This window comes from Nyctereutes procyonoides, unplaced genomic scaffold, assembly GCF_905146905.1.
Source record: "Nyctereutes procyonoides isolate TBG_1078 unplaced genomic scaffold, NYPRO_anot_genome, whole genome shotgun sequence".
Lineage (NCBI taxonomy): Eukaryota > Metazoa > Chordata > Mammalia > Carnivora > Canidae > Nyctereutes > Nyctereutes procyonoides.
Window position 1 is genome coordinate 27,901,400 of NW_026575142.1, and position 16,229 is coordinate 27,917,628.

General features: G+C 37.1%; 1 protein-coding gene across 1 annotated transcript in view; it reads right to left on the reverse strand.

Moving 5' to 3' along the window:
- Positions 1-3,565: 3,565 nt before the first annotated feature.
- The window catches only part of GALNT5 (polypeptide N-acetylgalactosaminyltransferase 5), a 43,018-nt gene continuing 30,354 nt past the window's right edge, over positions 3,566-16,229 (reverse strand). Inside the window, exons 8-10 of the mRNA XM_055307752.1 lie at positions 12,133-12,213; positions 8,938-9,099; positions 3,566-6,021 (exon numbers count right to left, since the gene is read on the reverse strand). Coding sequence (XP_055163727.1) covers positions 5,881-6,021; positions 8,938-9,099; positions 12,133-12,213 — 384 coding nt within the window. The 3' untranslated portion in view covers positions 3,566-5,880. The remainder of the gene's footprint in view (positions 6,022-8,937; positions 9,100-12,132; positions 12,214-16,229) is intronic.

A 16,229-nucleotide genomic window follows, 5' to 3' on the forward strand; every position in this document is an offset into this window, starting at 1 on the left:
TTTTTGGTGTCTAGAATTTATTCTCTTTCACTGCACTTTAAAATTTAGGAAGAACCCTTGCCTGTCAGCAGCTATTAAAGACCATTAGTAAATGTGGCTTCAGAAATCAAGAGAACACCTTATTTAAATTCAAAAAGGCATTATTTATTTCAAAAAGGTCTTAAAATGATTGTGTACACCATTGCAAAAAAAAGATTTCTGGCAGGTAGATATGTAATGTTCATGAAAAATTTGTAATATTTTTATAGGAACTGAGCTCTTGTTTTAGATACATCTTAACTCGAACAACTTGATAAAAATATATATGTCTTTATAGCCATTTAAACCATGGTGACACTTTTATAATAATTGTTTCTGCATATTTACACGGGGTAGTACTTCTGGCGCATTTTCAAATGAAGAACGGACATTTAAGTTTTTCAGAGTGATAGGAAAAACATTTAAAATAAGTAATAATAGAGAATTACGGAAAAAGATGAAGCACCAGAGTATCATAAAGAAGAAATATGTTTGACCACATGAAAAAGGCAACTACTTTTAAAGGCTTAACTTTCATTGCTCTATAAAAACAAGAAGGCTATAAAAAGTAATGTCAAAAGTTATAGCAAACATTTGCCAATATTAAAATATCAGACAGTAACATAGTAAATATGAATACCAAAATGTGTATACAGCTCATGAGGAACATGAGTGACTAAGCCATACAATCAACATAAACAGAGCGACACGGGTAGTGATCAACAGCAGAAATGACCCAACAGATACATGGCAAACTACAAAACCAAAGGACAATACCTAGTAATTAACTGCCAGTATGGGAGAATTTTGGAGATGAATTTGGAAAGTAATCTGAATTTTTAGTTAGCAACTTAAAATTACATATTTGAGTCCTTCTTTACAATAACTTAAGTTGGGAGAGGCAGAAAAATGGGTACTTCAAAAATGTTCAAACTAACTCCAAATCCCTTTATATTCCATAGTTCCAATCTTGTTCTCCCATCAACAGAAGTTTTTAGGTAATTAATAAGAAAACTCACTAATTTGACCTTTGCCTTCTCTTCTTTTTCTGTCCATTTCTTACAGCTAATTTGTATAAAACTAGCAACATTTGAGCAGTTGTTTGAAGGAAGAGAATTAAGGCATGTGCATAATCCTAAGTGAATAACAAATATCTTGATAATTTAGAGCTTGCATACTCCCTTCAAGTATGGAAAACAACATCCAGAGTGAAAGTCCATTGGAGATACTTTTGTCCAGAAGGTCAGATGTAGACAAAGCTGTGCACTTAAAAGAATTAAAAATATCCAAAAGCATTTCATAGTTTTCTTTACACTTTTATGTAGAAACTCTTAGTCTTATTCTCTCCTGCTTCAAAGCATAAAATGTAGACTCACATATATAATTACATATACAGACATAATATATGAATATATACACACATTTATCTATATGAATATATATGTATATATACATATATATTTACGAAGATCAATTTGCTTTTGGTCAAGTAAAGATAGTTTAGGCTTTCAAAAAATTAGGTTTGTATCTATATAAACAATTTATTTTATATAGGTATTTTTGACTAATATCCTTGAACTAGCAAATACTAACCAATCAGCAATAAAATAGCCTCTGTTTTAAAAGAAATTATTTGTTCCTTATTGTTGGCAACTATCATCATTAGAACCTCGCTGTATTAGAAGTTGTATTTGCTGAAAAATGAGAACTTTCCTGTATGTTTTTGCAAAGCAATGGTTCACATAAGCTTGCAAAGAAACCCTAATTGGAATGGTAACTACTAGTTGACCCATTAGGTTGAAAACAGAGGCACTGAATCTGCTTAGTGTGATGGAATTTTTTTCCTTCCTTTTAGGTACAGGCATCACCAACACCTGAAATACCATCCATTAAACCTCATCAGGAGTATTTAACACTTTACATAGCTTACTCAAACTTGTCCATGGAATGGCTGTTTATGAAAAATAAATATTTTGTACATTAACTTTGGTTAGTGTTCCTTTTCTCACTTCATCATGTAGCCCATAGCAATTTTTGAATAACCTACACAAAAGTTGTTGGCAAAGCACCATGGTGACAATCTACAAAATTAAGTAAAAGGAGTTTTAGTTTGCATTTTAAATTAAAGGAGTCTTCAATGTTTTACTTTCCACCTCTGTTCAAGTTGGGCAATCTGTTGGCTTTGATTAATGGTTGGGGGCAGAAAGAGTTGGCAGTATCATTTATAGAGAAGCAATTTCTCTTTGTCTACTTCTCCTTCTCATATTTGTTATAGGAAATGGAAAAGAATATGTCCTGCAAGAAGTCAAGGAGATAGACCATTGCAAAACCTGTGGGGATAGCTAACTTAAGCCTACATTTCAGTTGGTTAGCAGAAAGGGAGTAGCTTCTATAGCCTATCTATCTATAAAGCAGCCAAGGAAGACCAAAGACATTTGACTTCATAATGAAGGGATTTCAACTGAGCCCACCTGAGTTGATGGCCCTACTTAAAGGAAAAAAAAAACAAAAAACAAACCAACAAATCATAGCAGCATGTTGTCTTTTTTTTCCAGCTAGATAGAATGGAAACTAGATTTTAATCTCTTGCTGGTGGAATGCTCTTAGGCAATTCCTCTCAGCCATCCTCCTTGTCTGCATAATGGAAAGAGTAAGAACCTAACTCACTGAGTTGGGCACAATGGTGAGATGGGGCACTGTCAGCACCTAGCACACGGTGAGTACTCAAAGAGAATCAATTCTCATCTGTTTCCCTTTATTCACTATAAATTCTTGTTTTTATCCCAGATATTGGGATCCTTATCTGAGGCATCATTTATTTTCTGTGTTTGAACATAGAAGTTAGAGTTGTTAAATAAAGATGGTAATTCTCTGGCCAGCCTCAACCCCACTCTCTTGCATGAGAGCCCCTTGAAAATCATCCTAAGATGTTCATAAATTCAAAGTTGACTGGAGAAATTGAATTCTTATGCACTCTCACTGGTATCTTTGCCCCTCCACAATCTGTAAGGTAATACTCTAAGGAAGGTTTTTTTTTTTTTGTTTTTGTTTTTTGTTTTTGTCTAAGAGAATATTTCCAAATTAGCTGTGGAGAAACAATCCATTGTGATTATGGCAAATGGTGGTTTTTGGCCCTGTAAATGACAGCTGATTGAATGTCAGCAAGCAGAACTGAGCAAATTTGATGCTGGTGATAAAACATGGTTGTACCAACAACAGCTGTGTCATCCTTCAGGGAGAAGCTCTGGGTAACAGTTGAAAAAGGGAAAGGAACTGTGCAAACCAGAAGGTTCAGAAGGTCTCAGATGCTCTAGTAAGTTAGTTTTTGATTGCATAGATCCTGCAAAATATTATCAAAACTATGCTTGTGTTTAAGGTAACAAGATATACAGACACTTGTCTAAGAAAAAGCAATGACTCAAGGCAATCCAGGCAAAACTCTGAGGTCTCCCATAACACAGCCTCCTACTGAAGAATTTAGGGCTGAATAGGACCCTGAATGTGTCACACTCAGGGATTTCTCACTAGAAGTACCAGAGAGATTGAGTAGCATTTACACCTTTATTAGTCTTCTGAAAACAAAATTTAGAGGATAATGCTTAAAAAATGTTTGTAGAAGATTTCACAATTAGCCAATACTCTTTAAGTTTAGGCCTGTAAGATTTCTAATTAGTGATTTGTTCCTCGCATCTTAGGGTAATGGAGCAAATACATGGTAAAAGCTGTTTTTAAAATTCTTTCCAAGAACAAACATACCATGTATGAAAACAATCCTTTGCTACATTGACAAGATAGATTCCAAGAGAGCTTCATATTATATCAAGGTGAAGTCAGGAAGACCATAAACAGACTGTAGGAGGTCTTGGTGAAAAACATTCAAATTTCTTTCATTGGTATGCCCAAAGGTACGTGTAGTCAAACCATAACTCATCTTTTTCTGAACAGACTTGATGTGTTTTGTGGAAACTGTTTTTGAATAAAAAGAGTCTTCAGACTGGGGGCAAAAAAACCCTTTCAACATTTTTGCAGTTACACAAAGAATTGCATGAGGCACTCAGCACATTCAGTTTGGTCAGCAATACAGTTAATCCTTTGGCAACTGACTTGTGTTTTATCCCCCATATGGCTCTGTTTTGAAAAGAATTATCTCATTTTCTAGTCATTCTCTTATCTCATCTGCAATGTCAATTATCTGAATAAAACATCTTAAGTATGATGCAAATAGGCAGAGCTGTTTCCCCTTCTGAGTCATAGTTATAGCTCTGCTTTTGTGTAATTAATTGGGAGATAAAATTAAATTTTAAATAGGAAGTCAAAACTAAAGATGCCCACTTTTACCATCAGCTCAACTGAACAAAGCTTTGTTTTTTCATATTAACAAGTGTATAGCATGGCTCCAGAGACCCAATCCCAGCAAGGTTTATGTAACTCCTTTTTAAGAATGCTGTGGAGCGGATTTGTTTAGACCGGAGTCCTGGGGCAGTGTAATGAGCCCTGTCTCTGGAGATCCAAATTCTAATCTTCATCTCTCACTATCTGGAGTGGGACTCTTAGGCAGGTAATGTGTTTTCTGGGCATGAATTTTCTTATCAAAAATCAATACAAAGGATATTCGGATTTCTAGAATCTCTTGTGATATGCCTAAGTATTGGCATACCTAAGATTAGGAACTCAATTTGGATGGAAGAAATATTGGACTCTTTCTCATGGACTCTTCCTCAAATTTATCAGTGTTACCATTAGGTCCACATCTATGGCCTTATCCCCCACCTCCACCCCATAGAGGTACCAGATTCGTTTTCTTTTCTGGCCAAGCCTAGGTCAATTTTTTCTTAACTGTCTTCCAGAGGGTTGTTTACCTCATTTTCTTCCCCTTTCATCATATTTACTTCATTTTATTTCTGCTTTGAAATCTTTTAGAGCTATTTTTAGTATGCTTCATCCCCATGAATGCTGTTACATCTAAAGTAGTATTTTATATAAATCTTTAATTTTTTTCTGCTTTGTTTTACATTGCAGTGTGTTCAACAATTAAGTGTATTTTTGGTGACTACGGCGCACTGTGACCCAGCCCCTTTTTCTTTGTCTTTTTTTCTTTCTTTTTAAATATCTACCTAAGTCTAGGAAGTTACTAGTATGATTGTTTCTTTAAAGTGTAGTTTTAAAGGCACAGAATGAATTGAAACAATGTCCATATCTAGAACTGAATAAGCATTTGACTTCCTCACTTAAAGTTTTTCCACTGACTCAGATTGCGAAAAACCAAAAACAAAAAACCATTATGCAGTCATCCAGATCAAAGTTCTACCATTGAGGAATATGATACTCTTTCATACTGTTAGGTGAACATGTGTGTAGCTGGGAGGGACTTCACCAAGATGACAGCTGTGTGTTTCTGAGGTCTTTTCATCATAGGAACTCAAGTAACTTTTTTTAATTAAAAGAAAAAAAAAGCAAATAAAAGAATAGGTTCCCATTGATTATACCTATTTGTGGGCCAAAAGAGCTGGTTATTATCAAACTCAATCATGAATATCACTGTACTTTCTCAAATACTTTTAGCTTCATTTCCCATTACCTGTTTGATTGCATGGGGGAAGCTTGCAGGCTGAGGTCCTTCCAGCACAGGCAGGAAGCAGGCAATTCATAAGGCCACAAAGAACTGAAGAAGGACTCTAATTCAACGTTAGGTTGTTTCCCTGAGCTCACTTTTGGTTTCTCAAATATTGTGGGTTTTTAAATCTCCTGTTCAAAGCTATTAATTTTGAAAATGTAAACTACCACGGAGAAATACAGTCCCCACATCCACTGTCATTTTCACAGTGTCTAATGGGTTTAGTAGATTAAAATATTAGTTATTCTTTAGTCTTCATAATATTTCTCAAATTTCCACTTTTGGTGTTGCTTCATTGGATCACAAGCAGCAACTTTCAAGGTCTTCTGAGAAACATTTCCTTCTAAGCATAGCAACTGATGATAATTTCCAAAAACAATGTGATTCACCTGGAAAGAAAGGGGATCTGGGAATGAGCCACAGAATGAATCTGACAACCAAAGTATAAAGAAATAAAAACTAATTTTAAAAAGATAATTATATTTTTGATTCCTTAGAAATTCTTCTGAACTAGATTAACAACATGAACTTTGGACTAATAAATTTGTCTCCATCTCAATCTAACTTCTTACTTATTCAAGCTACAAGGCTTTTTAAGACTTTTACGACTTCCTCAGGAAGGAAACAAAAAATTTATTTTCTGATGATAGGTCTGATAACTGTATTATTTAAAGGAAATAATTCCATATGGCATTTACTATATTTGATGGATGATGGCTTCCTAATTGATGGTGATCGTGAAAAAACAACCATCACAAAAAGTGAGTTAGTTCGTTTCTTATATTCCAAAGTGCTAGAAAGGATGTATTTATTTATAAGCTACCCACCACAATCTCCAAAAGTACATAATGCCTGACGTCCAGAAAATCCAGATGTAATTATAAAAAAGTCAAAGGTATTTCAGAGGAGCTCTGTTATTGGTTAATGTTTACTGAATACCTTAGAACTAATAGATAACCAACTTAGAACTTACTTATGGCTTTATAATTTTTTTCACCTATTAATTCTTTCAATTTTCCATGATGATGACAAAGATAATCTTAATTATATGTATATTGTTTTGGAATATTTTTTTTAAAAATATACCAAACAGTGGTGACTTTGTTATAGTTTATTTTAAAGATGTTCCTATAAAAACATGGTCATCCTTGTAGGACTTTGGAAATATGATGCTTGAGTATGCTAAAGATTTTGTAAAGGAGTTGGCCTTGAACAAAATCATCCTAGATTATCTACAGTGTTCTGTGAGTGGGTTGTAAAGAGGTGACTGGATAACTTGTTCCCAAACTAGACACTTGATGAGGGGAACAGTGGTGGAGGGTCATTCCAGTACCTAGAAATGATTTTCTTTTAGGTGTCTATAATCCAGAGCATTTGGGGTGGGCTGGCCTGGAGCATATCTTCTAAATGCAGGTTAGAAATGTATAATTTTAACAATTCATCGGTATTCAGGGTCAAACTCACTATTACCCTATTTCCTTCTTTGAAGCTCTCAACTCCTAATGCTAAAGGGAGAGACATGTTCCTGTTATTTAGTCTTATTCTCCATTTTATTTTTAAATACTTAACATGCTTTGGAGGACTCTGGAGGCTTAGTAAGAAAATTACCAAAATACTGAAAAAAAGAAGACTATTGTCATGATATTCATCTCCATGGAAAGAGATGTATGGATAAAGGAACTTAAGGCAGAAGGCAGCGATGTGACATGCTACAAAGTCACAGGCATAGACAGCGTTGGAAAACGTCTAATTTTTGCCATCTTAATTCAATTACCTTATTTACAAACTGGCTTACCATTTAGAGGGACTGAAATTAAACCTATATAAAAATCAGCTAACGAAGGCTTAAGTTCTCAGTGGGGCCAACCCAGTTTGTAAATAAGACCTGTGTGATTTAAGGGCTGCACGCTCCTAAGTATCTTCTCACTAGTTTTAATTTTTTTCCTTGTAACAGATTCACTTCTGGAGATGAAAAATGTGTTCTCATTCCCATCCTTTCTCAACCCTGGTCCCACCTCCACCTTTTTTAGGCATAGGATTAAGGAAGCAGAAGGTAGTATTTGATAGATGTTTATGGATTTTTCCAACACTATGCAACATAAAATTAGTAACTTGTACACTAGTAATTCCTATTTTTTTCTAAATAACTCTATAATAGTTTTTATCACTAAAGAGAAAAAAATGTCCAGAAGGAACTAAAATATAACAGAGATGATTGAAAGGAGGAGATTAGGAAATGTATTGCTCAGGCCCTGATTTTGACCCGAGTAGGAAGAAAAATGTTGTGAAGGGAGCATGGTTGTCACTTACTGCAACATCAAAAAAAAATGGAGGCACTCCTGGGGGAAAAAAGTGCTTACTTTCGGGACAACCCTGAGGAAAATGATAGTCTTCATATACCCAGTGCATTTTGTGGATTTGGTGACTACTTGCTAGTGAGATAATAGAAAATTTAAGATCAGTCTAAAAAAATTGTTGTCCCTCCAAGATCTCACACCAAAGCTTATGACTTTGTATCTTGTAAAAATAAAATTGTGGGAACCTATCAGGATTTTGATATTTATCATTTTGGGAGTGAATAGGATATAGCAGGGTGGTCTGGTAAATATTAATAGCTAAACTCCTGGATTAGTAGCATGGGTTTCTGTAAATATTCCCATCATGGCTGGTTTCAAGCTACCAGTGTGATGTCACCAAATGTGATGTTGGTAAGTTCCAGCAGCAACCATCGGCTCCTATAAGGTGGTAGGAACTGCCTTCAATACCTGTTGAGAGGCCAGGTCTCTGGGAATCAGGGGCTGGGGGTGCAATGATGAGAAAAAGTCTCCCTTTATGGAAAGGAGACAAAATGCTGAAAAGCAGATTCATACTAAAGTGCAAAGCTCGTAGGAAACAAACTGCTTCTTGCTTTCCCCATATACTCTCCCTACAGGCTTCTCTGGTAATCAGTGAGAACCAGTTCTAGCCTGTAAGCATTATTTTTGGCATTGTTAGTTGACTGAAGCAAATGACTTACAGAAACAAAGATGCTGATAGAAATATAACCAAAGAACCTGGTGACTTAGGTTTAAAATCACAGATCTGAAATAACATTTTTAAAAGGAAAAAAGGACTTGACAATTATAAAAACACCCATTTATCTCTCTGTATGAACTTTTTTTTTTCTGTATGAACTTTTACACTGCCTCTATTGTCCCAAACACATTTAAAGCTTCTGATTGAGGGCGCAGACAATGAGAATTTCATGTCTCATTTAATCGGAAGTTAGATTTGCGATAAAGGAGAGTTACAAATATTTTGCTTACCAGTTCTGGGTGAAAGACTGACGCTGATTTATGTAGCCATTTTAGCCCTTTGTTTCTGTTATCACAAGGGTGCAGACTCAGGGCCCCAGTATCAGGGATGGGAGCTAAGCACCACTCTTCATGTTTAATAAGTCTTAGCCAGGTGTAATTAAATTGTTGAAGCTGTCAGGAAATGAATAAGGAAAAGGTCACTTCACACAGCATGTACAGGTAGGGGCTTTGCCAAACATTTGGGTTAGCAATGGTGACGGATATAGGCACTTTGATCAAATGTTTTGTACCCAAATCCTAGTATTAGCACTTTTAGTTCTGACACATGGGCATATGATTACCATATCTCATTTCATTTTTATCATTTTTAAGTTGGATAGCAATACGGTGTATCTCAGAGAGTTGAGGGAATGACTGGTAAGTGTTCCGCACACAGCAAGCCCTCAATAAATGTGAGTTGCCATAATAAGAATTATGTAGGGGACACCTGGGTGGCTAAGTGGTTAAGCATCTCCCTTTGGCTCAGGGCATGATCCTGGAATCCTGGGATTGAGTCCCACATCGGGCTTTCTGCATGGAGCCTGCTTCTCCCTCTGCCCATGTCTCTGCCTCTCTCTCTCTCTCTCTGTGTCTCATGAATAAATAAATAAAATCTTAAAAAATGAAATAAAAATAAAAACTATTTAGTACAGTTAGTATATATCTGGAAGTGGAGGTCATTTCAGGCGTTCAGAACCCCAGACAAGCCTGGTGCTTAAGTAGGGGGACATTCAAATCATCTCATAGCCTTTAGGGCTATAAGGAGATCCAGGTCACAGTCCTAAATTACTTTGGTGGAAATTATTATGCTTCTTTGTTTAAGCCTATCTAGATAACTGGACTCCTAGAGGCTTTGCAGGAAAGGCTAAAAATCTTTCTTAAGGCTAAAAAACGTTTCCATTATAAGAAAGATTAAAAATCTTCTGATAGCAGAAAGAATCATCAGGTTCTGCTCTCTTAGCGTCCATAAGCATTCAATAAGAACCACTCTTGGAGAAGTTCCGTTTTGGGGAGTTGCCAATGTCTAAAATAAATTCCGATTCAGGTAATGGAACCATGTTTTCAATTTTTCTAAGTACTTTTTCCAGTTATTTACAACCTAGTACTATCTTCCTGGTCAATTTATTCTAAGTCTGTGTGTCTGCAGGAAGTTTTTTGTTTTGTACCAATGCGAACATTAAAAATACAAAAACAACACACACACACACACACACACACGCACACACAAGACTGCTGGTAAAATCTATCTAAATGCTTTTACCTAGGGAATCCTCTGTAATGTAACTGAGATGTAATTTAGGTTATCAAGTCAGTCCTTGGGTGAGACCTCTCCGCTCAAAGGGTAGTCCCTGGACCAATACCAGCATCACCTGGGGGCTAGTTGGAACTGCTGAATCTCAGCTCCACCATGAACCTATTGAATCAGAAATCTGTATTGTAACAAACTTCCCAGGTGATTTGTGTGCCCATTAAAATTTGAGAAGATGGGTCTTACGTCATAATACAGAGAAGTTATGTGTCTACTAAGAGAAGCTAGACATTACCTTTAAAATAGACATCTCAACTGGTTGAAAAATTAATAGCTAAGGGGGCCTTTTTAGGTAAGGTGAAGGATAAGGCTTGGTGGTTCAATCATAGGACTTTATTGCTTTCGAGCCTTTTTTGGATGAATGTTATAAAATGGCTTGGTGTTAAGCTTCATTAATCTGCCAAAATAAGTTAACTTCCTCCAAGTTCCTTTACTTTTTACTATTCAAACGAACTGCAAGCTTAAAAGGAGCAACAAGATAAGAAGGGAGATGGAAAGTAGGGGCTGCATATTCATACCTCTACCTCCCAGCATCCCCTTGAGAGCCTCACTGGTTATCCAGACAGACCACAACTGGGGTCTTTGGATAAAACAGCGGTTAATCAGCACAGAAAATCATTAGAAGAATGAGTCTTGAAGGATGGAATGAAATAATATTTTGCTTTCATGTAATTTGCACTACTTGTGGTTTTATTTTATAACTTATGACTATTTCCTCACATATTTATTAATGTGAGTTGTGTCTTTCAAATGATTTTTGACACTTTTCTCTTCCCTCTGCCTTTCTTTCCTAATTAAGAAAGAGCTCCCTCAGTCTCAAGTTTACAATCCATAGCTGAATTATAGCAACAGAAGGACAAAAATGTCTTTTCAGCTTTGAATTAGAGGTAGAGAGGGGATGTGCTCAGAAATATAAGCAATATCTCCCAGCCAAAGCAAACAGGTAAGTCTGGGGAGCCTAGAATGTTATAACAAAATAATTTCTCTACCAAAGATCGATCTACAATTTTAGGATGCTGAGGTCAACATGGAATGATGTTTCTGTGAGTTTTATTTAGCATCCAAAACGGTAATATCCACACAGAATGAGAATGGGTGGGGAGCATATGCTGAAGAGAGTGGTACCATCACTCTGAGCTCACCTCCAGCACTGCTGAGTCCCCCCTGTTCTCTCTGGCCTTCCTTACACCCCTAACCCTTGTGTTCTGAGTTTGTCAGAGATTTGCTGAAGGGTTTTCCACCATGGATCACGGATTATGTAATTTGCATTACTCCCTCAACATGTAGGAGAGTGGGGAGGAGGGGGCTGAATCAGAATAAAATTGCTCCCTTAGATTATTTAAAAATATGCTCTGCCTTTATTTCCTTTATTTTATCTTTAGATGTAATTTTTTATTTTTCACTTTTTTTTTTGTCTTTCTTATTGTAACAGTGAACATTTGTGGAGCACTAAGTGTTAAATATTGTTCTACATGCTTCATCTGTATTACATAATTTGATCCTCAAACCTGATTTTGGGGTAGGTACTGTTATAACTGGTATTTACCTAAAGGTTAAAGGATTGGCAAAGTTAACACACTTTTGAAAGTGATGAAGCCAGAACTGGGTCCCTGGTGGGTTGACTTCAGTACTCACATTTTTTCTCCCTTGGTCACCATCTTTACATTCAGTAGCAGTGGGCCCTCTTATCACCAACCTTATGATCATGCAGAAATTTATAAGTTGATTATTATTTGTACAGCAAAAATAAATTTCTCAAGTGAGCGGTAAATGTGCCATACTCTGCACTTCTCAGGTACACCTGCATCATCTATCAATTGCGCCCATGATGAGAGAGAAAACCCAGCCCGGCGTACCTCGCTGCTCCCATCGCAGTCTTCCAAAGTGGCTGTGGTGTTTTCAATGGAAATGCATTTGCCCAAGGCCACGTTAATAAGCTAGGAAACAAAATATAAAATATGCATTAAGGGAAAACATACTTTAAAGTAGAACAAGACATTCAGAAAACACAGACTATAAAACTCTAATAAGGTTAAAAGACAGTTAAGTTGATAGCTTAGCATTACTTAGCACTGTACGATTTTATTGGTTGCTATCTCTAACAGAGACATAATGTAATCTTGCTAAAGTACAGCTTCAATCTGTCAATTTAGGCCTATGATTCAGCCACAGAGCCAACAAACAGAAGCTTTTAATTAACCCTTGCCTGGAATGCTGAATAGGGAATGAGCAAAAGGTAGCATGAAAAGTAGTTATTTTCTTGTCTCACGTTTTCCTGATGCATACTTTAAAAGTCAATGCACAGACTTGAAATTTAATCAAACCAACAGTTATGGGCTCTGTTCCCTGGCTGACCCCTTCAAGCGATTTCAGTGCCTAGGCCCTGAATCATAGATAAATTGAGTCCTTCAAAGAACAGCAGATTCCGGCTGATTCCCTGTCAGAATCTTCCTAATGACTCAGACAAGCTACAATTCATTATAGGAAAGTCATGAAAGCTAATACACAGCCAACCTTAAAGGCACTATCTGGCAGGTCCCCAGGTTTTTAATGGATTTGCAGGGTCAAATATGGAGGCAGCTTTCTATAAGTCACCATTTAATGCAGAAAAATGTTGATTCCCTTGCCCCTTGACATCTTGGGCAAGGCTAATGAGATGGTGAGTTAATAGTGCAATTTAGACTTCTTAGATTTCTAGAAGAGCTGCGTAGAGTCAAGTCTACCCTCAGGAAAGCCTTCCAAGCTGAGATGTGGTGAAGTCTTTGTTGGCAGGGACACTATTTGTGCTCCTTCCTGTTCCATGGTGCCTAACACAGAGCTCTAACTCTGGGATGGTATATGATGCAGCTGCGTGGCTCAGAGCTGTAAGCCTTCATAACAGGGTGCTCAGTGGGTTGGTCCTCACTTTTACATGCATAGCTTAGCTTGCAAGAAAGTAAGGGGCATCTTCAGGGACCAGAAAAATGCAGGAAACGAAACAAAACCAAACAATACAAAGCCCTTTAGCAAGTGGAAAAATTGCAACTACTTGCAGGCAAGGGACCAACATTGATTGTAAGGACAAGAGAAAAAATGTGGGTTTGGATAAGGGATAAGCCAGAGAGTTGGAACGGCAGTCTTCTGTATAAAGATGGACAACTAAAGAATTAGACCCTCAATAGAACGGTGTCCTGGGAAAAACAACTTACCCAGTAGCACAGGGAGACAACAAGGAAGCTAGAGTCTCCCTTGGGAATCTGACCTTTACATGGACCTTCATTTGGGTTTGAGATGCAAGTTTACAGTACCTGCATTGGATAGGAACTGAGACCGACATAAAAATAGCACCAGGTTGTTGGTGCCTGGGTGGCTCAGGTGATTAAACCTCCACCTTTGGCTCAGGACATGTCTCAAGGTCCTGGGATCCGGCCCCCTGTGGGGCTCCTTGCTCAGTGGAAAGTCCTTCTCCCTCTCCCTCTGCCCTTCCCCTGCCCTCCAGCTCATGCTCTCTCTCTCCCCTCTCTCCTTCAAATAAATAAATATAATCTTAAAAAAAAACCAAACCAAACCAAAACTAGTACCAGGGTGATTACTTCTGGGGTAGCTGGCATGTAAAACTACTCTAGAAGGACAGAATTTCCATCAGAAATCTTCTCTGGGCATCCCCGGTGGCCCAGCGGTTTGGTACCACCTTCAGCCCAGGGCGTGATCCTGGGGTCCAGGGATTGAGGCCCACGTCGGGCTCCCTGCATGAAGCCTGCTTCTCCCTCTGCCTGTGTCTCTGCCTCGCTCTCTCTCTCTGCGCCTCTCATGAATAAATAAAATAAAATCTTTAAAAAAAAAAGAAAGAAATCTTCAAAGAAAGCTCTGTTCACAATGTAAAGTGACAAATATGGGAAGAGACGACCACCGCTAGTAAATGCAGCAGTCAGGACGCACAGAACAAATCAACCTCAGAGATTTAATAGACATGCATGAAAGCAGGATAATCCTGGAGATTAAAGAAAGGAAATGTGCTCCAATTGTTCTCTGGATTTTAACAGAGATAAATATAAATTTCTGTGTTTGTGAACTACTCAGAAAATATTCTATCTTCCCACGGGCTTGGAAAACTCTGGCCTCAATACAGCTGAACAGGTTGTGCTGCTCCAGAACCTCACAGAACCTTCAGGACGTTAATGTTTAGCTCTCCTCTACACGAGGGAATGCAGTGGGAGTGTTTGCCAAATACATTTGGCCCTGGGATCCTATTTCTGGCACCACAGTGTATGGGAACCCCTGGTTTAACTGTTTGCTTTGTGTTTATTTTGTACAGTCCCTTCTGCCAAGCATAGGAAAGCATTAGATGGAAGGAGAACATTTTTCTTTCCCTTGCTTCCCACTCCCCTGCTTTCTCTGAAGATTTGTTTCCCTTCCTTCCAGTCAGAAACTTCTGGGGGCTTCTGGGTGGCTCAGTTGGTTAAGTGTCTGCCTTAGGCCCAGGTCATGATCTCAGGGTCCTGGGATCCAGCCCTGCATTAGGATCCCTGCTCAGCGGGGTGCCTGCTTCTCCCTCTGCCTGCTGCTCCCTCTGCCTGTGCTCTCTCTCTCAAATAAAATCTTTAAAATAAAATTTCTGGAAAAACTGCTTTTCTTCACATAGAACTGATTTATGAAGTCCTAAACAGTTGTTATTCTTTATCTCATTATGAACGGTTTTAAAAATTGATTTGTAAGGAATTATATTTATGCCTTTATTGTAAACGATTTCAATCTTTTTTAAAAAAAATCAGGCATTATGTAAGTTTTAAATTATCCATTTTGAATTATTTCACTTTCCAATTTAGGAGGTGGAGTTCCCCCAGTTTATCACAGAACTGCAGAACATTGAGCTATAGGCTGTTTGCTAAGCATAAAATGCAATATAAAGACTAATTATTAGTGCAGTTGTTTCATTCTTTAAATATTTTTGGTATGATATGATATGTTCTTATAAAAAGAAAAGAAAACAAAAACCTTACGCTGGATTTAAATTCCTAAATAGGTTGAAAGAAGGGAAAATGGGGAGCAAATAACAAAAAGTTGTAGTTTATTTTCTCGGGACTTTTCAAAATTGTCTGTCTAAAATAATGGTCTAGTTAATCTTAGTCTGAAGTGTCTGAAAACGATCTTTTTTTTTTTTTTTTTTAATGGTAATAATGCTCCCTACTGGTTATTTCAGAAGAGAGCAAACAACATCTTTGGTTATAATTTATCTAAGGAAGGCAACAAATAGAATTTTAAAAAATAATTTAAAAATCTTTTTTTGCATTTTAATATATTCTAGTTCAGTCATCAGCAGAAGGCTGTTACAGGACAGCGCTACAAAAATTTCATGGGAACTCATACAAATTAGCCTCACAGAGGATACAAAAGGTAGGTTTTTAGTTCCCTCTGGTGGTTAGAGTTCAGTAATGCTCTTGCTGACATTCTGTGTTAGGGCAGGAAAAAAAAAATTACTATGGTGAGAATTTCTTTTCTTACTCAGGGGTTAGAATTAAAAAAAAAAAGTGAGTTCGTTCTATAGACACATTATCTGAACAGTGCATAAATCCAGGGTGTTCTTCCTAATGAGTTACCTAGAACAAGATACCAGGTTGAAACACCAGAAATAGCTGCTACTTATTTCGACCTATAAAAAACAACAATTTTATACATTATGTTATATACAAACAGGTCACTTATACTAATTTTTCAGTTGAATTTTTGTGTTTCATCCCTTTTACACTCTTCCAGAATCTCCCCTATACTATTAGGGAGAAAGGCTCTGCTAAGTCCTTGTCATCAGGAAATTTCCTAGGCAGAGAGTGATTGGTTCAGACAATTCATTTTCTAGGGAGAACTGAACAAACATGGCCTCAAATGGCAGGCTTACTGAGGTCAAGTCTGAGAATCTCTTTCATGAAGAAAAAGGAAACTGAAAGAAAATGAAATAATGCCAGGAATATTTATAAAT